Source organism: Impatiens glandulifera, chromosome 8, assembly GCF_907164915.1.
Source record: "Impatiens glandulifera chromosome 8, dImpGla2.1, whole genome shotgun sequence".
Taxonomy (NCBI): Eukaryota; Viridiplantae; Streptophyta; class Magnoliopsida; order Ericales; family Balsaminaceae; genus Impatiens; species Impatiens glandulifera.
In genome coordinates this window covers 4,469,765-4,491,336 of record NC_061869.1, presented here as the reverse complement: position 1 = coordinate 4,491,336, position 21,572 = coordinate 4,469,765, and the positions used below count along the sequence as shown (strand labels likewise).

The 21,572-nt window shown below is 27.4% G+C and overlaps 3 protein-coding genes across 6 annotated transcripts; 2 read left to right on the top strand and 1 right to left on the bottom strand.

The window, feature by feature from the left end:
- Window positions 1-4,310, bottom strand: LOC124911333 (beta-glucosidase BoGH3B-like). The gene is made up of 9 exons (XM_047451800.1): window positions 3,908-4,310; window positions 2,085-2,289; window positions 1,915-2,005; window positions 1,694-1,836; window positions 1,368-1,611; window positions 1,189-1,293; window positions 936-1,118; window positions 656-860; window positions 1-560 (listed from the first exon to the last, which is right to left on the bottom strand). The coding sequence occupies exons 1-9, from the start codon at window positions 4,134-4,136 to the stop codon at window positions 52-54; spliced, it is 1,914 nt and encodes a 637-aa protein (XP_047307756.1). The 5' UTR covers window positions 4,137-4,310; the 3' UTR covers window positions 1-51.
- Window positions 4,311-13,321: 9,011 nt separating this feature from the next.
- Window positions 13,322-14,854, top strand: LOC124912729 (cation/calcium exchanger 1-like). The gene has a single exon (XM_047453379.1). It carries the CDS (start codon window positions 13,322-13,324, stop codon window positions 14,852-14,854), a length of 1,533 nt encoding a protein of 510 aa, XP_047309335.1.
- A 3,442-nt stretch (window positions 14,855-18,296) lies between these two features.
- LOC124911972 (adenylate kinase, chloroplastic) lies at window positions 18,297-20,029 on the top strand. Of its 4 annotated transcripts, none has more exons than XM_047452517.1 (7): window positions 18,297-18,503; window positions 18,616-18,726; window positions 18,902-19,030; window positions 19,106-19,240; window positions 19,310-19,456; window positions 19,520-19,594; window positions 19,690-20,029. In XM_047452517.1, the coding sequence occupies exons 1-7, from the start codon at window positions 18,330-18,332 to the stop codon at window positions 19,798-19,800; spliced, it is 882 nt and encodes a 293-aa protein (XP_047308473.1). In that variant the 5' UTR covers window positions 18,297-18,329; the 3' UTR covers window positions 19,801-20,029. The 4 variants fall into 4 exon arrangements, with proteins under 4 accessions (XP_047308473.1, XP_047308472.1, XP_047308476.1 ...); XM_047452516.1 differs by having other exon boundaries at window positions 18,613-18,726; XM_047452520.1 differs by lacking the exon at window positions 18,902-19,030.
- The last annotated feature ends 1,543 nt before the right edge of the window (window positions 20,030-21,572 follow it).

Genomic DNA, 21,572 nt, shown 5'->3' with positions numbered 1-21,572 from the left:
GTATTAAAGACTCCAAACAATATTAATTAAAGTCTATAATTCTTAATCCAATCATTTTAAGAATTTCTTCTCCTCCACGGGTTCAGTTAACAATCCAAACCCAAAAGAGAAAAGTGGATCATAATGAGGATCACCAACATTCATTGGAAGTTGATCAACTGTCTTGAACCAAGTTTGAGCAAGTTTTCCAGTGAATCCATAATCACCAAATACAACATCGGCAATACCTTGTCCTTCCGATCCTGGCAGCCATGCTGCCACAAGTGCGTCTATTTTCGAAAGATAAGGCTCAATTACAAGTGGACGACCAGAAACAACAATCACCACACATTTCATATCGCCGCGGTGGCCACAAACGTTGTTTATTATGGTCGGACCAGGTTCAGTTATTGTCAGATTGGTACTATCACCAAATGATTGAACATATGGAGTTTCACCCACAACTACAATGGCGTGGGAGAATCTTCCTGAATTAACAAATTCTCGATCTGGGTTTTCTCGGTAGATGACTTTTGTAGTTGGATAGACTGTTTTTCTCACGCCTCTTAATATAGACGTACCTGCAACAACAAGAACAATGACAAAAAAATGTATTTTTTGAAAAAAGTTCTTGATCGAGATAATTGGATCGTGATTCATGGATCATGGTTCATACCCACAATGCGGTTATTCCCACCAACGCCCTCCCATGTAACTGTCCATCCTCCACATTGATAACCCAAATTATGAGCATGAGTACCTGCAACAAGTATTCTTATGCCTTTTTTGGGTAGAGGAAGTAAAGGCTTATTAGCCAAATCTCGGTTCTTTAGTAGGACAAGAGATTTCCTCACAGCATCCCTAGCCAATTCTCGATGTTCCTATAAAAAACAGACAATTCAGAATGCAGCAATTCTCTTCTCTTTCATTTTCAGCAACTTTTGTCAATAACCAACCTGGCTGCCTAGATGATTGACCAAATCGTAACCAGCCATTGGATGTTCGAACAAACCCATGACAAATTTGACTCTCAAGATCCTCCTTACAGCATCATTAATCCTGCTAATAGGAATGATTTTGTTCTTCACTTGATACGTCAAGATATTGATGAATTCCTTGAAGTCATACGGGACCATGACCTACATTAATCGGATCTTATGAGAATTTGATCATCTTATTGTTTATATATGTATTGGTACAAGAACTTACCATATCAATTCCAGCTAAAATCCCAGCTTGAATTGAGTAAGAGTAATTAGCATGTGGAGGTGATGTGATTTTATCAATCCCCTTCCAATCTGATATTACAATTCCCTAACACATACATAAGAAGGAAATGTAAAACCTTTACAGGTTCATATATCATATATCAAATATCAATTACCAACCATGAACTTGAGTTTGTTCTTGAGGTAATCAGTCACGAGATGGCGATTCGAATGCATCTTCACTCCATTCACACTCGAATAAGATAGCATAATTGTAGAAACTCCCTTCTTGATGGAATCAATATAAGCAGGCATGTGGATTTTAAACAACTCTTTTAAGTCAATAACTGTGTTGTTCTCATCTATACCATTTACTGTCCCTCCATCCCCCACAAAGTGCTTAGCACATGCTGCAACTTTTCTCCTGAACACACAAAAAGTGTAACATATAGAAGAAGCTACAGGATGATATAAACTAAGAAGAAAATGAGAATAAACTTTCATACTTTCCATCAACAAATGGAAACCCCATTTGATCAGCAGGGGCAGATCCTTGTAAACCTGGTATGATATCTGTCATTGCTTGAACAATTTGATGATCTTCGCTGTAACTTTCGAAACAACGACCCCATCTTGGATCCCTACAAACCTACCCAAAAGAAATAAAATGATCGAGACATGAAACACAACACAATATGAACTGTAATTTGATGATTTTGCTTAGTACCGCAATACATGGGGAAAAGGCATATTGCATTCCGGTAGCTCTAACTTCAAGAGCAGTGGCAACTCCAATTCTCTTAATAAGTTTAGGATCCCTGTATTTTAGAGAAGAATCAATGGATTGAATTACAATTTACATGCAAAAGCTATACTGTAATTATATAATAAACTTGCCTAGTGACTCCAAGGCCAACATTGTGTGGGAAAATGGTGGCATTGTATACGTTATTGTGGCCATGAACAGCGTCAATACCGTAAAACATAGGAATTCCAAGACGAGTTGAAAGAGCGCCATTTTGGAACTCGTTTACCATATTAATCAATGTTTTTGCAGAGGCCTTCGGAACTGGTTCACTTCCTGCTTCACTTAATACACTTCCTATAAACAATGGAAAAATTTATCATCATTAACTATTCAAAAATATACAGATAGCTACTATTGTTTAAATCTTTTAAGCTCAATCAATAAACTATAGTCATGAACTAATAAAAAAATTCAATATGAAAGGTATCAATATGGTGCAAAACTAATTATTCATTATAGACAAATGTTTGGTTTGAATTATAGTTATCTATTGTGGTAAACTTTGTAATGATTTTTTTTTTTCAAAATTAATTTTCACTGAGTTGGGATCTCTCCAAAATCATGTGATTAATAAAATTTCAAAATGTTTCTATTACCCAAATTACTTTACCATTACAACTACTTATTCAAATAATTTAGGTAGACGACACATTTGTAAAAAATAATTAATGAAAGTACATTTTATTTCATTCAAATAAATTATTTTCTCATATCATACTAGTTATTATAGATGACAACGGTGCGGATCAGACAGAAAATATGTTTATCATCCCCGTTTGATTTCAGAGAATCCCCGCAAGACACCATTATATTATATTCTATAAAAAAAATTGATAAAATTATATAAACAGATTTTTTAATATTACATATATCTCGTAATATATTGAAAATTTATATTATTATAAAAAAAAATAAACTAAAAACCCTTATAAAATAAGAATAATAAATAAATATATTAGTAATATTATATATTTAATCGTGTTTATTAGTGTTCGGAAGAAGTCGGGAGTTGGACACAAATATCATTTACACCCTCTGCCCAATAAAATTGGAGAAAACCCGTCCATAACGGGGAAATTCGAATAAAAAACCGCAGAATGGATTATAATTGTCATCCCTAGTTGTTAATAGTTATGTTTGAACGACTATTAGGCCTTTTTCTTTAAAGGTTTTTATTTTAACCTTTACCAAATTAATTTTTCAATCATTCACTTCTCACCAATCACATCACTTATTTTATTAACCAAAATACTAAAATATCTTCTAATTTAAATTATTATTTTATATTCTATTTATATATATCAATACCTGTCTTTTTACTAAAAAAAAATCATTACCTCCTCAAAATCATTACTCATAATTTAATTTTTCTCTCTTTTGATTTTATAAAAACACAAAACCAAGGCCTTATAAATTTTAATATAAATAAATAATTTTCAAAAAAATAAAGAAAGAAAACAATAATATAAAAACAAAATTAAAAGCTTACATAATGGTAACATACAAGTATATATCAAATAGTATAATTTTTTAATTAATATAAATAGTGCCCAGCTAAATTATATATTTTTTTTCTAAGTTATTCCACTTAGACATTTGTAAATTGTTAATAAATCTCATATAACTTAACAATTAGTTTATTTTTAAATATTAATGAATAAATAAATAAATAAAAAAGTTAGTTATGAAAAAAATGGAATGTGGGACCCATAATCTAGTTACCAATCAGTGAAATCATGCTCTGATTGCGTAACTGATTAGTTCACGAGTTAATTACTTACTTGCTAAAAAGAAGTTCAAAAGTAAAAATCATAGATATCAGAAATTTGATCGGAATCTGTATTCAGAATCAGAGATGAAATATATGATCGTAAATTGAATTAAGAAATAAAGAATTTGAATATATACATACCTATGAAATGATTCTTCATAACATCGGCTGAAGCAACCGTCCGTTCAATCTGAATCATCTGTCCAATCTTCTCCTTCAACGTCATCCTTCTAATCAAATCCCTAATTCTTACATCCACCGCCACTTTCGGATCTCTGTACTTGACATACTTTGCTTCGGAGATCGTCGCACCTTGCCAGCAAAACAAGAAGAAGAACAACCACAACAGGTTCATTAGAAGCTTTCTCATCTTCTATCGATTCAATCGATTCAATCGAAATCCTTGCTTTCTTGCTTCAATAGTATGAATCGAAGACGGATCTGAGCGAGATTTCAAAAGTAATTAATATGAACAGATCTTAAGAGCTATCGTGATTTGAAGATCCTCGTCGCCAAAATGCATACGAATTTCATTTTTTCATATTGAAAGAGAGAGAGAGAGAGAATTGATGTAGATTCTCCATAATAATATATATATATATACTTACAAGATAATTTTTTATTTTTCATTTTGAATTTATCTTCTTGTTCGTGAGAATAAATTCAGATGATAGCTATAAAAAAATATTTTTTATTTATAAGTTCTTCAAATAAAAATTTATTTAAGAACTAATATTTTTCTTCAGATATAAAAGTTTTGGAGTAAAAAATGAAAAGGAGAGTAATTATGTTTTTATTTGGATTGAAGATATGATTGAATTAAATAAATAAATAAATAAATAAGAAAGTTAGATAAAGAGTAATGAAAAAAATTAATTGATTTTAATTTATTATTATTTTATAGCAAGTAAGATATTTTCATTTATATCATCATGAAGATATTTTTTTAAAATAAAAAAAATTATAATTTAAAGTGAGTTAATATGTAATTATTCACTAAAGTTATCTCAATGAATTTAAAAGTTTATCTAAATTAATTTTTTTTAGTTTTTTTTAATATAAAAAATTAGTATAACCTCCCCCTTACACTTTCATTGTAAAGATTTTAATTGTTTTATTTTCTTGTTTTAAAGAAAAAAATTATTATAATGAAAGGGGAAGGATCGGAATTTAAGGTTGAAATGGGCTTGAATTTTTTTTTTAAAAATTAATCAATATTGTCAAATTTGTATTGTAAAAAACAAAAACAAATAATTATTTTGGATGGGTTGCATAGATCCGTCACTATTATGAAAATGTGTTATTTAAAAAGAGATAATTCATATATTCGACCCTAACAAGTAACAACATCACCACATAAATATATATTACCTGATTTGGCATGTGGTGGGGAAGGCATCATAAAGGTTCCCATTTATTTTCTTTATTATTATTATTTATAGAGAAATAATAATATTTATTAAATAAATTAAAAATATCAAAATGAATTGATTACTAAAATCAATCTAAATATTGTTCTGATTTTTAATTTAGTCATTCTACACAATCACTCATTTGATGACCCGAACCCCGACCTATTAATTAGTTGAATCAATTCCCAAAATACCTTATTTTTGGTTGAAAAACATTACAAAAACATAATATATCAAAGTACTATCAAATAAAGTCGAAACATAACAAGATTAAACATTTGAAAAACAATAATATAGACATAACGCATAAATGTTAATTAACGAACAAACCTAACATAAAATCTAGCGTTAATAATTTAAATGAGGTTCAAAAAAATTGAGAAACAAGAAAAACCAACGAAGTCAAACTTAACGTATTTTAACTGAGATGGATAACTCATGAAAGATCATAATCTATGGGAGGTGTTGTCAAAAAAAAAATTATACGAGACGTACCCAACCCAACAATGTTTTAAGTTAGATTGTAAATAATTTGAACAAGGATGATTGTAATAATTTTGTATGAATTATTTAATTATTATATTGTTATGTTTAAGATAATTTAAATTTATAAATTATTTATGAGAATGATAAAGTAAATATTTATTATATTATATAAATAATAATTGAAATGTAAATATATATATATATATATTAAAATATAAATAATTAAATTTATAAAAATAATAATTTAAAATATATATTAAAATATAAATAATTAAATTTATAAAAATAATAATTTAAAATATATATCAAAATATAAATAATTAAATTTATAAAAATTATATATATCAAAATATAAATAATTAAATTTAAAATATATATATATATATATATCAAAATATAAATAATATTTATAAAAATAATAATTTAGATATTTCAATAAATAAAAAAAAATTAAATATATATATTTAAAAAAAAATTAAATGTAAATAAATAAATGTAAAAAATAATAAAAGATTGAGTTTCAATACTAAAATAGATTAGTCTGACTCATTGACTCAAATTAGAATAGGGATACATCGATCACTTCATACCTGAACTCTCAAATTTAAAAACATTTCAATTTTTTATTTTAAATATATATATATATAACAACTAAAAAATAAATCATCAAAGATTTGTAAATTCATTTTTTTATTATAACTCATTATAATATGAATTTAAAAAAAAAATCTACAATAAATACATACACGAGTAATTCAAGTAGTAAAAATAACAGCAATTTAAAAAAAATAGATTCTTTAGTGGTTTTAACATATTTCACATTTGTTTTAGACTCAATAAATAGATCATCGCAAAACATATGGAGGTAACTTCATCCATATATTGTGGGTGAAAGATAATGGTCGACTTTGCAATCGAATTTTGAAAATACAGTAAAAAAAAATTCTATGATTTTTCATTTTCCTTCAGCATTCTTCTTTCCTTAACGAGTTATTCAAATAAGTTAAGTTGTATTTTGAGGGGAGGTCTATGATAAAAAAATATGCTTTGATTGGAACTGGAAGTGGAAGAACAGGCCGCTGGTATACCACCATAATGAAACTGCCTTTTATTTTGATTATTTGGAAAGGATTTTTGTTCCACCCCGAAAGCAGGACAAGTAACCCAAAGCATCAGCTTGGGAATAGCAGATTGATTGTACGGAGGTTTCATTCCTTCTGTCTGCCTTCGCGAAAGTTGTTATAGTTGCTTTCCTTTCAGCAAGTAGGCGACGCTTTTCTATCTTGAAATCGGATACCTATTGCATGCGAAAGCCAAGAGATGAATTGACTCTGAAACAGATGATCAAACCGCTCGCTCGGAACTGGCTGGCCTTGAGTATGATGCAGCAATTCGCCCTGTCAACCCCCCGGGCCCAAATAACTTAATTTTCTCCCATGAACTATTTGTGTCAATGGATTAGTTCGATCCAAAACCTTCTTCTTTGCCTCTCCTCTTCTGCCTGAGCTGATCCGAATTCGTAGATTAGTATAGTGACGGATTTTGACTAACTTGACTTAATGGTTATAGTGGAAAGCGCCACGAGCATATGACGGAACTGATGCCCTTGAATGGGGAATGAGTAGCAACGGGCAGTCCTGTCGGCCTATCAGTTCTTAAGTAGTCAACATCAAAGAGGGTCCTTTCTATTCAATCCTCTTGCTATGGCTCACGGTAAGAAGAGATGTGATATGTTGATTCTTCTTTCATCATCGAGTTATTTAAGTTGTGTTTTGAGGGGAGGTCTATGATAAAGATAAAAAAAATGTAAGAAGAGATGTGATATGTTGTTTCATTTTCTTTCAACACTTTTTTTTTCTCGACACTTTTTTTCTTTGTCGAGTTATTCAAATAAGTCGTGTTTTGAGGGAAAGTTAGAACCCGGGACACTCTCATGATAGGGAGACATACTTACAACTATACTACAACGACTTCTTATTCTTCTGGTGAGAATAAAAGTTTGTTTCTTTCACTAATAAGTTTATTTTCAAACATCTCAGCTTACCGTGTCAAACCACCCGCGTGACTAGAAGAAATACTTATCACTATACTCCAACAATCGGGGATCAAACCCGGGTCACCAATACTTACCACTATGTACTACAACGACTTATTATTTATTTGGTAAGAATATATAAGGGCTTGTTCTTCACTAATAATTTAATTTTCAAAATACTCGGATCAAATTATTAACCAAAATATGAACTAACGACTTATTATTCTTTTAGTGAGAATAAAAAAATTTGTTTGTTTCACTAATAATTTAATTTTTAAAAACGATTATCATTTATATCCTATTTCATTAATTTTTTTTAAAAAAAAGTAATATAACCAACTAAACTATATTATATTTGTTAATTACAATACAAAAATATTATATGTTTTCAATATAACATAAAATATAACAAGTTAAATAAAATACCAGAACAATTTCAATCCAAACTCTGTGTTCTATTATGTTTGTGTTTAGACTAAACCACTCTCATTTATATCATATTTTATTAATTTTTTAAAAATTAAAAAATATATAAAAAAGTAAAAGTAATAATACAATCTTTTTTCCTCATATATCTTAGTAGAAATTAATAATGTATAGTAAAAAAGAGTATATCTTGGATAGACTAGAGCAAATAAGGACATCATAATTGAGCATTCTTGTTGATTCTCTTTATCTATTTCCATTAATGACTTTCATGGGCCATCATAATTGAGTGCTCCCTAGTGGTTGACTCTCTTTATTTTCTATCTATTCCCATTAAATTTTAATGGAAAGGGCTTTTGTGACTTTTGTTGCGTGGTTGGAATTGTCGCTATTGTTGTGCATTTGAAGAGGTATTCATTTTTCGTTCATATTAATATTCATTCGTAAGGTTGAATATTAATTAACCAAATTTAATTTTGATTGAATATGAGTTAAATAATATGAGTTGAATTTATTTATTTACATTCATATATATTATATAACTTTTTAGAACATTAAACGGTCCATTGTGGAGATTCTCCACCCTTTAGCCAAGAAGTTAGAGATTTTTTTTTTTTAAGATTAAGTGATTAAAGAAATGTTCTTGTTAATTAGTTTTCATAATTAAAAAATAAAATAAATTATGCAACATCTTAAACAACAGGTCTTAATTCGAATTCAGATATTTTAAAAAATAATTAATAAAAAAATTAAATTTTATTAATATATAATGATAAAATAAAATTTATTTTATTTTTAAACAAAAAATTTTTTGTTAAATGAATTGAGTAATATATTGTAAAAAAGTGAAATGATGTTTAATTATGTTGGATTATTTAAATGATTCAAATCGAATTTAGTAACTAAATTTTTTTTATATTTAAAATATTTTAATTAATAAAATTGAATTATTAAATTGTTATAATTATACATATAAATTAAATATTAAGGACTTAGTTTGAATTAATTATTAATTAATATATATATATTTTGATAAAAAAGACTTAAATTTATATTTAATAATAAAAAAAAAAAATTTTAAGTTAATAATATTTATTATTTTGATTATTAAATTGAGATGATGTTTGATTAAATTAAATTATTTAAATAATTTTAAATTCTCAGCAGTGACATTGACGTGATGCTGCGTATTATGCCCTATTAATAATGAGGGTATCCATCTAAGCATGGTCATGTTTTCTAAATCTTGGGGAGACAAAAATTTTTTTATCATATTTATATTTTTATTATTATTATGAAGATATAAATTAAAATAAATTTTAAATTCTTATAAAAAGATAAAATTATAAAATTATATATTTATGAATTTATATTAGGATTAAGAATATAGACAATGAAAAATATAATCATAGAGTGTGGAGCTTACAAGTAAATAACTTTGACTATCAAGTTTACTTGTACTATTAACATTAACTAGTATTTAGCCCGTGCATTTACACGATTAATAATATAAAAAACCGTGAAAAAAAATTATGGATAACATTTTTAATTTTATTTTTAATCGTTTTAAGTTTATGGGTGGGTCAACCCACAATCCGATCCAATCCAAGTATCCATTTACTCAACATCATTATATATATATATATATATATTAGTTAGTTAAAAAATTGAATTTATATTAATGTTAAAACGTCTCGCGTTCATCAAATTTGGTGTTGAATTTAAAATATAAAGTCTAGTTGGTAAAAAATTGTATTTGTTTTTGTTAGGTTGCAAGTTCGAAACATACCTCTAGCATTTTTTATTTTATTCCGTTTTAAATTTAAGGCGGGTCAACCCACAATCCGACCCAAGTATCAAAATTAACCACAACTCTCGACCCGACAATCCGAACACTTTAAAAATTAAGCATCATTATATATATATATATATAGACATTTACTCAACATCATTAATTATATATATATATATATTAGTTAGTTAAAAAATTGAATTTATATTAATGTTACAACGTCCCGCGTTCATCAAATTTGGTGTTGAATTTAAAATATAAAGTCTTAGTAGCCTAGTTGGTAAAAGGTTGTACTTGTTTTTGTTAGGTTGCAAGTTCGAAATATACCTCTAGCATTTTTTATTTTATTCCGTTTTAAATTTAAGGCGGGTCAACCCACAATCTGACCCAAGTATCCAAATTAACCACAACTCTCGACCCGACAAATCTGGACACTTTAAAAATTAAGCATCATTATATATATATATATATATATATATATATATATTAGTTAGTTAAAAAGTTGAACTTATATTAATATTAAAACGTCCCGCGTTTATCAAATTTGGTGTTAAATTTAAAATATAAAATCTTTGTAACCTAGTTGGTTAAAGAGTTGTACTTATTTTGTTAGGTTGCAAGTTCGAAACATACCTCTAGCCTTTTTAATTTTATTTTTAACCGTTTTAAATTTAAAGGCGGGTCAACCCACAATCCGACCCAAGTATCAAAATTAACCACAACTCTCGACCCGGCAATCCGGACACTTTAAAAATTAAGTATCATTATATATATATAGATTATTTTATAAAAAGAATTATATATATATAGATTATTTTATAAAAAGAGAAGTAAAAATAAAATAAGTTGCATAAACTTATAAAAATATTTGTATTAATTTATATATATGTATTTCCAATGACTCACAAATAAATAAAATTATTTTTGTAAATTAATTAAAAAAAATTGTAGCTTAATGTTCAAGTACAAATCACATTAAAATGTTATTTAATAAAAATAATATTAGAGAATAAAAGTTAGGACAAAACATGGAAGAATGAATGATTCTGATTCTCTTATCATATCCCCACCCACTAATGGAATCACAAATTGATTTTGTCAATCTCTTTAATTATATTATTTATAATCCTTAAACATATTACATTAAATGTTAATATCATTTTAAAAAACAACAATTGATCTAATACAATTTTATTTCATTAGAATAATTCAGATATAGAGATTTTTATTTTACTAACACACTAAATATATCAGTTTTTATTAAGAACAATATTTTAAGTAAATTTTTGAAGTTATGAATATGATGTATAAAATTTAACCAATAAATTACAAGATATGGAAGGAATAATGATGAAATTGTGTTTTTTCAAACAAATTTATTTTATTGCTTTTCATGATAACATCACATATTTTATTTTAAAAATAACAATATTTTATCATTATATAATAATATTTTTAATTTATATTACCAAAACAAATTCCAGTATTTTAATATTGATTATTCAAATAAATTTATATCAACAAGTTCACTTCTACTATTTTAATCAATTTTGTTTTATTTTTGAAACATCATATTATTGTCCATTAAAGTTCACTAATGGAAACAATAACATGAAATTTGATTATGATGTAATAATAGAACTTCGAGTTGTCTTTTTAATAAAACTTATTTTATTTCTCAAAGTCTCAATTAATCGATGTTATGAATATATATTAGGACGAACTCATTCGAAATATCAATTAAAACTATACCAATTTAATTTTTCTGTTGAATAAGATTTAATTTGAAATTTTATTATGTTTGCATAAACTTTTAAAAATGTCATGTAAAATATTTTGTGTAATAAGTTTTGAAAAAAAAAATCAAAACAATATCTCTTAAAAAAAAAATCAACCAAAAAGATCAAGATCTCACCTATGTACTAACAATAAATGTCATCTATTTAGATGAGAGATTTTATTTTATTTTATTTGAGTTTTGAATAAAATCTTTATTTAATTTATTTTTTCTTAAAATTTAATGATCATTTTATCTCTAAATAGATAAGATAGAAAAAATGATAGATGATATTTTGAAACTTTGTTAAATAAAATGAATTAAAATTGAACTTAATTAAGAAAAACAATAAAATAATAACATAAAATACAATTGTTAAGAATCTATAGTTTAATTTTTTTTCAAAATTAACTCCATGAAAAAAATAGTTAATTTAATTTTGAATGGAGAATTAATAATTTATATTATTTATTGATATGAACTAAATAATTTATTCAGCATTTAAATTGGTAAATAAATTAAACTATATGAGTGAAAGAAAACGAACTTTTAAATTTGGAGAAAAAATTTTAAGTCTTATATCAAATAAATAAAGTGTTTCCATGAAAAAATAAATAGGTTTTGGGTCAAATCTAAAAATAATAATTGGAATATCAAACAATCTACAAGATGGAGGTGACCATGGAACTAATATAATAAAAAAGAAAAAAAGAAAAAGGAAAATCAAAATAACAAACCTTGTCAATATTCTTCATTTCATAGATATGAGGAAGTGTTTTATAAGTTAAAATAAAAATAAAAAATTGGAATTAATATTAGAAGTGGCCCTAAAGATTGGTGTGATTAAAATTATTATTATTTTTAAATTTAATAATTATATTTTGTATTATATAAATAAATATAAAAGGTTTATATTATTTTTATAACTTAATTTAGTTCCTTAAAAGCTATATTGACACGTAATGATATATGGATCAAACATGTGTTTAAGCTGTTAATTTTTATTTTTAAAATTAATTTAAAGTCTTTGTTGGTGTGCCCGCGATTAGTTCGATGCTATACATACATGCGTTGTATGTATCCACTATGCATGTATCCACTAAGGTAGCGCTACCATGCATGTATCCACTAAGGTAGCGCTACCGGTACAAAGAAAAAAATCAACAAATGAAAAAATGATACTTTATTTTTGTGTATATGTGTCATTTTATGAGTGAGATATAGACACTTTCTGAATGAGTAACATCAAAATAAACGAGGGTACCATATACGCCGATTAAGAATAATTTTAATGTTTTAATTGATAATAAAAAGTAATTAAATGAATGAAATAATGATTAAGTTTAATATAAAGACTACTTTAAAAAAAAAACTAAAAACTAAAACCCAATATGAAACAAGGTTAGCACACAAACATGTGACACTGACATGGAGGTACAAGAACACCTCATTTTCCACCTCTTGTTTCTCTCTCTAAAAGATTTTGCAAAAACGGATCATCTTCTTCCATGCACATTATCCAGGTGTCTCATTTACGCCTCATTTTTTTGACCACTTCAAAAAGACACCATTTTTGACACATTTCAAACACCCATCATCATCATCAACAACAACAAAACACTAAAAAATGGATCTTGATCTTGGAATTTGCAGAGACCTTCACACCTTCAATGGAAACCAAGCCAAATGCATTTACATCAAAACCAATTTTCTCGAATGTCAATCAACTGGCTACATAAACTATCTCCAACTCTTTTATTGCAATTCAAATCAAACAAATCTACAATCCTACATTCTCTTCTTCCTTTGGCTCTTATTACTTTTCTACCTATTAGGTGATACAGCTTCAACTTACTTCTGTTCATCCCTTAAAGGTTTATCAAAAACCCTAAATCTCTCCCCAACAGTTGCAGGCGTCACACTTCTCTCATTAGGAAACGGCGCACCCGATGTTTTCGCCAGCATAGTCTCCTTCATCGGGGACGACGCCGGCGCAAATGAAGTCGGGATCAATAGTATCCTCGGCGGAGCATTCTTTGTCTCCACCGCTGTTGTGGGTATAATCTGTATTTCTATTGGGAAGAATCAAGTGTCGATTAACAGAAATGGTTTCATAAGAGATGTTTTGTCTCTAATGTTCTGTCTTTCCTGTTTAGCAACCATTGTTTTTGTCGGGAAATTGAATTTGTTCGTTGCTGTTGGTTTCTTGTTTATGTATACCCTCTATGTGTTTCTAGTCTCCGCATCAGAATTCTGCGACGGCGGCGGTGGAAGGAAGAAATTGGTCTTGCCGGTAACAACCCATTTAGAGACACCACTTCTATTGCCGGCGAACAGTGTCTCCGATGAAAAATCCTCCACCGGCGGCGAGAATAAAAAGTGGGTTATGATTCTAACACGATTTATAATGTTACCCATCGATTTACCAAGAAGATTAACGATTCCTAATGTGAATGAAGAGAATTGGTCGAAGCCATTTGCAGTCATTTCAGTTGGATTATCCCCTGTTTTCTTAGGTTTGATATGGATAATCCCAAATGAAGAAAACCCAAATCCAACTCCCCTGTTATATTTGGCGGCGGCCGGAGTTATGACAGGATCGGTGGCTTTCTTCACGACTAACCGATCAAAACCGCCGGCGCCGGAAAAACGTGTGTTAATCCCATGGTTGGTAAGTGGGTTTGTGATGAGTATAGTTTGGAGTTATCTATTAGCTGAAGAACTTGTTTCTCTATTACTTTCATTAGGGCTTATAATAGGAATCAGCCCTTCAATTCTAGGGTTGACTGTCCTTGCTTGGGGTAATTCATTAGGTGATATAGTGGCAAATTTGACAATGGCTAGGAATGATGGGGTTAGTGGGGCACAAATAGCTATAACTGGATGTTTTTGTGGGCCGATTTTTAATACTTTAGTTGGCTTGGGTTTGTCGTTTTCTGTTGCTTGTTGGAAGACTTATCCGTTGAGATATCAGATTCCAACGGCTATGGATTATGATGTTTATGAGACTATGGGTTTCATGGCGGTTAGTTTGGTTTGGTCGTTGGTTGTGTTGCCTATGACGGGAATGAAGCTTGGGAGGGTTTATGGTGGTGGTTTATTGGTTGTATATTTGTGTTTTCTTTCTCTTAAAATTGTTAGAGTTGTTGGTCTTATTTAAAATTATGTTATTATTGAATATGTATAATATACTTACCAAAATGTATATGCTTCATTTATTAAATAATTGATTACCTCAAATTAATAATAAGCTTAAAATAGATTTAATATGAACTACATAAATTGAAATGAGATATCATCACAATAAGAAAGATCTTACATCTTCCTCCTATTATATTTTGTCGACAAAAGTGATGATCTTTTATCCATATAAAAAACTATTTTAACTAAAATAAATTACAATATAAATAGTCTACTAAAATTTTATATATGATTTCGATTTGTAATATATTTATTTTAATATGAAATTATGTAAATGGGTTAATATTATAAATATTATAAGTTTAATTGTTGTTTTGGTAGTGTTATAGACAGGAATGCAAATAGTATTACATTCTATTTTGGGTAAATTACATGTTAAACTATATATTTATGGATCCAGTTAGGGAAGGGACATTTACATGAATGAATTAAAGTTAGAAAAGGCTTAATTTAATGTAATAAATTATATATACTAAAGATTTGGTGGTAGGGTAGGTTTAAAAAAAATTATGGTGAATTTAAATAAATAATGGGATTTTTTTTTTTTGATAAAATGAGTAAATAAAAGTAAATTTTACTTTTTTTTAATAATTAAATAAATAAAATAGTGAATTCTATTGATTTTTTCTTAAATTTAGGGCGTTGAACATTTTAACTGGAATTTTTTTTTTTTTTTTTTTTTTTTTTTTTTTTTTTTTTTTTTTTTTTTTTTTTTTTTTTTTTTTTTTTTTTTTTTTTTTTTAAGGGTGGCTTTACCCGAGCCCCTAGATCCGTCCCTATATATATATCAAAATGAATGTATATCTATATTTTTAGTTAATCTTATTTAAAACAAAAATTATCATCAATTTTATTTTGAAGTTTTATCTCTACCTTATTCATTGTTTAAAAGAATTGAATGTTCAACTCTTAAACTACATCTATATTGAATTTGAAGATAAACTTAACTACGTTAATTGAATATTTAATTGAAAAATTGAAATATAATGAATTGATAATGAAAAAAAAAACATTTATTGAAGAGTTAAGGTGCAATAATAATAAATAATAAAAAAACTAAGTGATATTAACCTAACATGATAAATTCAAAAGATTCCTAAATATAAATTAAATCAATTATAAACATAATTAAGTTTACTATTATACCAATTAAGATATAAAAATTAAGAAGGAGAATTAAAAAAAAAATGAAATTTCTATGTTATTGAGAATTAGAAAAATAAGTACAATGGAATAAAATTTGAGATAAATATTAGTTTCCAAACCACTTGAAATCATAGTTATGAAATCCGTCGTCAAATCGGACTGGGTTGATAAAAAAATTAGTAATGCAATCAATCCGACCAACCCGTCATTTGGACCGGAAATCCGACAACACAAGTTAACCCAACGAGTTTATACTGTATTTTTAAAAAAAAAAACTTATTATCTTTCTCACTTATCACTCTTCAGTTCTCCTCTCCCCGTTTTTGGTTGCCATTGAATTTACCTATTTCTAGTTCAATGCGGGTAAATTACCAATTTCTTGTTTTAGACACTGAGTGTGACAAACTCTTTTATTCACCTCAAGCTTCACCACTTATCTGAACCAACTGATTCCACCTTACAAAACTAAAAAACGATTTAAGGTGATATTATAAGTCATAACTTAAACTATAGTTATCCAAAAATTGAAAGTTGTAGTTTGATTTAAAGCTTTGTCCCTCACATAATTCAGTTAAGTCTCTTTTATTTCAACTACTTTTAAGATAGTGCCATCATTTTTTTGTCAAAATTTAACTTATTTTGAGGTTCGTACTTCATATAGTTGCACTAGTTTGATATTATTTTGAAGTTTATATTTCATATAGTGATTACTAATTTATTAAGTCTCTAAATTATCTTTTTATATGTAGTTTGATTATGAATTCTGCTGAAAAAACACCAACAGATGCAATACCAAATTCTTCAAGTGTTAATATTTTAAATTTTGATCTCTATTTTAACTATTATTGTATAAATAATTTGATGAATTTTTATTATTTTTATATTACTTTATTATTATATGAAACTCATTGATTAAACCAGTTGACCCACCGATTGAACTAACTTAGTGACTCAATCCCTTCACCATGATGATATTCGGGCCAAGTCTTAAAACTATGCTGAAATCTGAAACAAAATAAAATCAGTAATAGAATTATAGAATAAGATAAATATATTTAATATTTTAGACTTAAAAATTAGAAATGAGAGGGAAGTAATTTTATTTTGGTTGGGAAAAATGGGTCTCTATAGTATCTACAATCGTTGGGTTAGAGTGTTTTAAATAAGGTCGAAGTTTGGGGAGATTTGGGAGAAAGTAATCAATCGAATAAGTTCTAAAGAAAATGATACAAAATTCAAATTCGATATCGGACTATATTAATATTTAAAAATATAATATTTTATTATTATCATGGTAATTTATAGTGATATTCCAAATGTCCATCATTATCCTAATTTTTTTTATTATCCACCTTTTACTTTTATTTTATTTTTAATTAATTTTAATTTTAATTTTTATAATAAAATATTATTTATCACTTATCACTTTTTATATTTAATTTTTAGTTTTTTTCCAACTTTTAAATTTTATTCAATTCTGATTTTAGTAATAATAAACTTGTTATTTTTTTATTATTTTTAATATTCCAATATTACTAATTTTAAATTTATTTAATAAAAATATATTATTATTTTTCAACTTTTATAATTTTATAAGTATTTAATCGAGTGATCAATTTCTTACGAACATGATCGGCCTAAGGGTTAAAAAGTCTCATTCAAATTTTGTGCCCTACAATATTAAAATAAGTATAGTAATTAATAATTATAAAATTTATCAAAAATTAATTATATATACAAAATAAATATATAATAATAGTTAAATCAACATAATATTCAAAATAATCTTCTTTTTCATGTTTTCTGCCTATTTTTTTAACTTATGCAATTGCATAAAACTATAAAAATAAATAAATAAAACAGCTACAAACTGTAGAAACTATAAAAACAAATAAAAAACAGTTACAAACTGTAATATAGTTATATAATTATTATATAATATATAGTCAAAAAGTTAATATATTATTATATACCTGTGTAGAGAAAAAAAAAATTATTATATTATATATAATACGAAGAGAAAAAAGTTAACTTATTATAACCTATAATATTTAATTAATAATATTATATACTAATTAATAATATTATATACTAAAATAAAAAGATATTAATTAATAATATTATATACTAAAATAAAAAGAAAATTCCTAATTTGATATTAGTAAGAGTTAAATGTTCAATTTGATCTTAACACATACATTTGATAGCTGATTTAATGTTTCTTTAATTTAACTTAAAACCTGTTTTTAGCCTCCATCTCTCTTCTTTAGAGAGAGAAAGAACGCTTAATGGCTTGCTATTCAGTTAACCTTCCTCTGACGGCGAAGCCAAAATCTCCGGCGAACTCGGCCGGAGTTTATCTTCCTTCCACTTCTCAGTTGGCGATCTCCGGCGTTTCTATCTCCTCCAGGGAAACCGTTTCATATCGTCTTCGTAACAGCAGAAGGGCATCGCCAGTCGTTGTAAGTAAATTTTCCAATTCAGATTTGATTGTTCTAGTTTCCGATTCAATCTATATCATACTTGAACAATTTTCATGCTGATTGAAATTTCGTTGTTTCCCTCTTTTAGCAGGTTGTTTCATCATCATCATATGTTGTTAACAAGCTTGATCCGCTAAAGGTGATGATATCTGGCGCTCCTGCTTCTGGAAAAGGAACTCAATGTGAACTAATTACTAAGAAAGTGAGTTATTTGTTCTATGATTGCTTCATAATTGTTAAAGTTATATACTTTTATAGAAGGGAAAGTGATATACTTGATCTGTCATTTATATTAATGGATAGAAAGTTTCTGTTATGAAGAATTTCTGAAGAATGGAACTGTTATGAATTGAATGATGAAGTCCTGATGTGTGCAGTATGGTTTAGTGCATACTGCTGCTGGAGATCTACTAAGGGAAGAAATTGCATCTGGTAGTGAAAATGGAAAGAGGGCAAAGGAATATATGGAGAAAGGACAGTTAGTCCCTGATGAAATAGTTGTCAGGGTATGATGTTGAATGATGAATATATCTTGATTCTTATCTTGGATGGAATTTTGATCTTTTGATTTGATAATGTAGATGGTGAAGGACCGATTATCGCAACCTGATTCCCAGCAAAATGGTTGGCTTTTGGATGGATATCCGAGGAGTTTGTCTCAAGCAACTGCACTTCAGGCATATGGATTCCATCCTGATCTATTCATTGTTCTTGAAGTGAGTGTTTTTCTTCTCTAAAACAAGATTTTCGATTGTTTTTTGAGTTGCTAATCAAAATCATGACAGGTCCCGGAGGATATTTTGGTTGAGAGGGTGATTGGAAGAAGGTTAGATCCTGTTACTGGGAAGATTTACCATTTGAAGTATTCTCCTCCTGAGAGTGATGAAATTGCTGCTAGGCTTACTCAACGATTCGATGATACTGAAGCAAAGGTATGTCTTGATGTAACCAAAATTGATCTTATTTGATTCGAATTCTTATACTCTATTATTCAGGTAAAGTTGAGATTACAAACACACAATCAGAATGTGGAATCAGTTCTCTCAATGTATGAAGATATAACAATAAAGGTATATCTTTTTCAGGTCATCTTCATGTAAATAAATTGACAAGAATCTTGATCTCATTGATGATTTATACACACCATATTCATATACTTTTGCAGGTGGATGGAAGTCTTCCTATGAAAGATGTGTTTGTGAGAATCGATAACGCATTAACAAAACTTCTTGAGCAAAAGAAAGAGCTTCCGAGGGCTAGTACTATTGCAACATAAACAACATCAATCGAACCGCCTATGATTAATAATTCCGGGTCATTATTAGTATTTTTCTTCTCAACATTCATTAATTTTATTTTTCATAGGGGACTGCCAAGAAATTGTATTGTCTGAACTGGTTTGGAAAGTCGGGCAGTTATTTATTCCCTATACATATTTATGGCATAAGATAGAAGTTCATATTTGCCATTTTGAGTTTACATTTATTCAAAAATTGTTTTTCTTAGTCTAATCTAGTCAAGAATTTACTTTTAAATGGTTTTAGTTATAACTTATTACTTGTACATATAAGTATAAAATTAATTTTAATAATAAAAAATGATAGATGCCAATACAAATATTAACAAAAGGATGCAAGTTGAGCCATTTAAAAAAATAAGGAACCAAAACTAGTATGTCATATATTGACCAAGTAAATAGAACCAACCAGTATGTTACAAGTTGATAAAGTACAAGTTTCTATGTCAGTTTATTCATGAAATAAATATTTAATATGCTTGCTCATAATTGATTTAGCACTTAGAATTGAGACTATTGACATTATTGTATTGAATCATAACTGATTAAATGTAAGCCATCGATAAAATTTCAAACTATTAATTTCAGTTTATTTAGGGCTGAAAATGAGTCTAGCATTTCGGTCAAAACTCGACTCTAGCTTGACTTTGATATGTTTGAGCTCAAAGCTACTACAATGATATTTTCTTTTTTACGGTCCTCATCTACCTTTCATTAGTTTCTTAAGTAACGAATATATATGTTTATAGATCCAAATTAGTATTAAATAAGACAATTAGGCAAAGAATAAAATCTTTTGTATAAATAAATTGATTCTTATAAGTTATATTAGTAAAAGAACTGCAATAAATTATGTGTTTAATTTAGCTTACATATTTCTCAAGCTAAGAAATATATAAAGAAATCTGAAATTGTAAGGCATAGTATAGTGGATTAAAGAACGACCCACCAATTGGAACATAGTTATGGAACTCAATAATTTCTTTACAGGATAGTATATTAGAGATCAGGATGCTCAAGTTGTGGTTGTTGAGGAATTAATCATTTCTGAAACTATTTATAAGGTTGTCGAGATTGTTGTTCGACCCGATGCTCCTAACAAGGTTGTTCGGCTTAGTAAAGCAGCACTAAAAGTTTTTTATTAATTAATTTGTTTAGATAAGTGTATTGGCATATGATGTGTTTTTTCATTTCACAGCCAGGTAGACCTCGCTAGTTTATATTACTAAAATGAAGGAAACAAACTAAAATGAACAAAACTAAAATAGGATTGAAGATTGAAAACTAGAATAAATCAATAAAATTGTGAACAATTACTACTTTCAGTTTAGTTTTTTTCATTTTAATCTTTTAATTTGAAAACTTAATTTTAATTCTATTTCGAGTTGGGTTCGAACTTTTAGATAAATATTTGATTCAAGTTATAGTTCAAATTTAAAACTCGTTCGAACTCGAGTTAATATAAACAAAATTGAGTCGAGCACGAACCAACTGAAACTCGAGCAAACTCAACTCATTTGTGGCCCTAGTTTGGACCGATTAGATTAACTTATTCAATTGATTTCACTAGTTTGCCAAATATTATCTTAAAGAATATCATTCCACTTAAAATTTATTTAAAAATCAATATGTATATTAACTTTAAAAAATAAATAACTAGTTTAAAAGTTTATTACTAAAAAAGTATTGAAATATTAACTGTGAGCTGTGACTAAATTATTTATATTTTCTAAAATTCAACCGTCATCAAC

Excerpts from the sequence above, each read along its gene's own strand:
- LOC124911333 (XM_047451800.1), bottom strand. The coding sequence starts at position 4,136 with ATGAGAAAGCTTCTAATGAACCTGTTGTGGTTGTTCTTCTTCTTGTTT. Across the intron at positions 1,119-1,188 it reads TTTTAGCTGGAATTGATATG|GTCATGGTCCCGTATGACTT; the intron begins GTAAGTTCTTGT and ends CGATTAATGTAG. Across the intron at positions 561-655 it reads TGGGAATAACCGCATTGTGG|GTACGTCTATATTAAGAGGC; the intron begins GTATGAACCATG and ends TTGTTGTTGCAG.
- LOC124912729 (XM_047453379.1), top strand. The coding sequence starts at position 13,322 with ATGGATCTTGATCTTGGAATTTGCAGAGACCTTCACACCTTCAATGGA.
- LOC124911972 (XM_047452516.1), top strand. The coding sequence starts at position 18,330 with ATGGCTTGCTATTCAGTTAACCTTCCTCTGACGGCGAAGCCAAAATCT. Across the intron at positions 18,504-18,612 it reads GAAGGGCATCGCCAGTCGTT|CAGGTTGTTTCATCATCATC; the intron begins GTAAGTAAATTT and ends TCCCTCTTTTAG. Across the intron at positions 19,031-19,105 it reads CTGATGAAATAGTTGTCAGG|ATGGTGAAGGACCGATTATC; the intron begins GTATGATGTTGA and ends TTGATAATGTAG.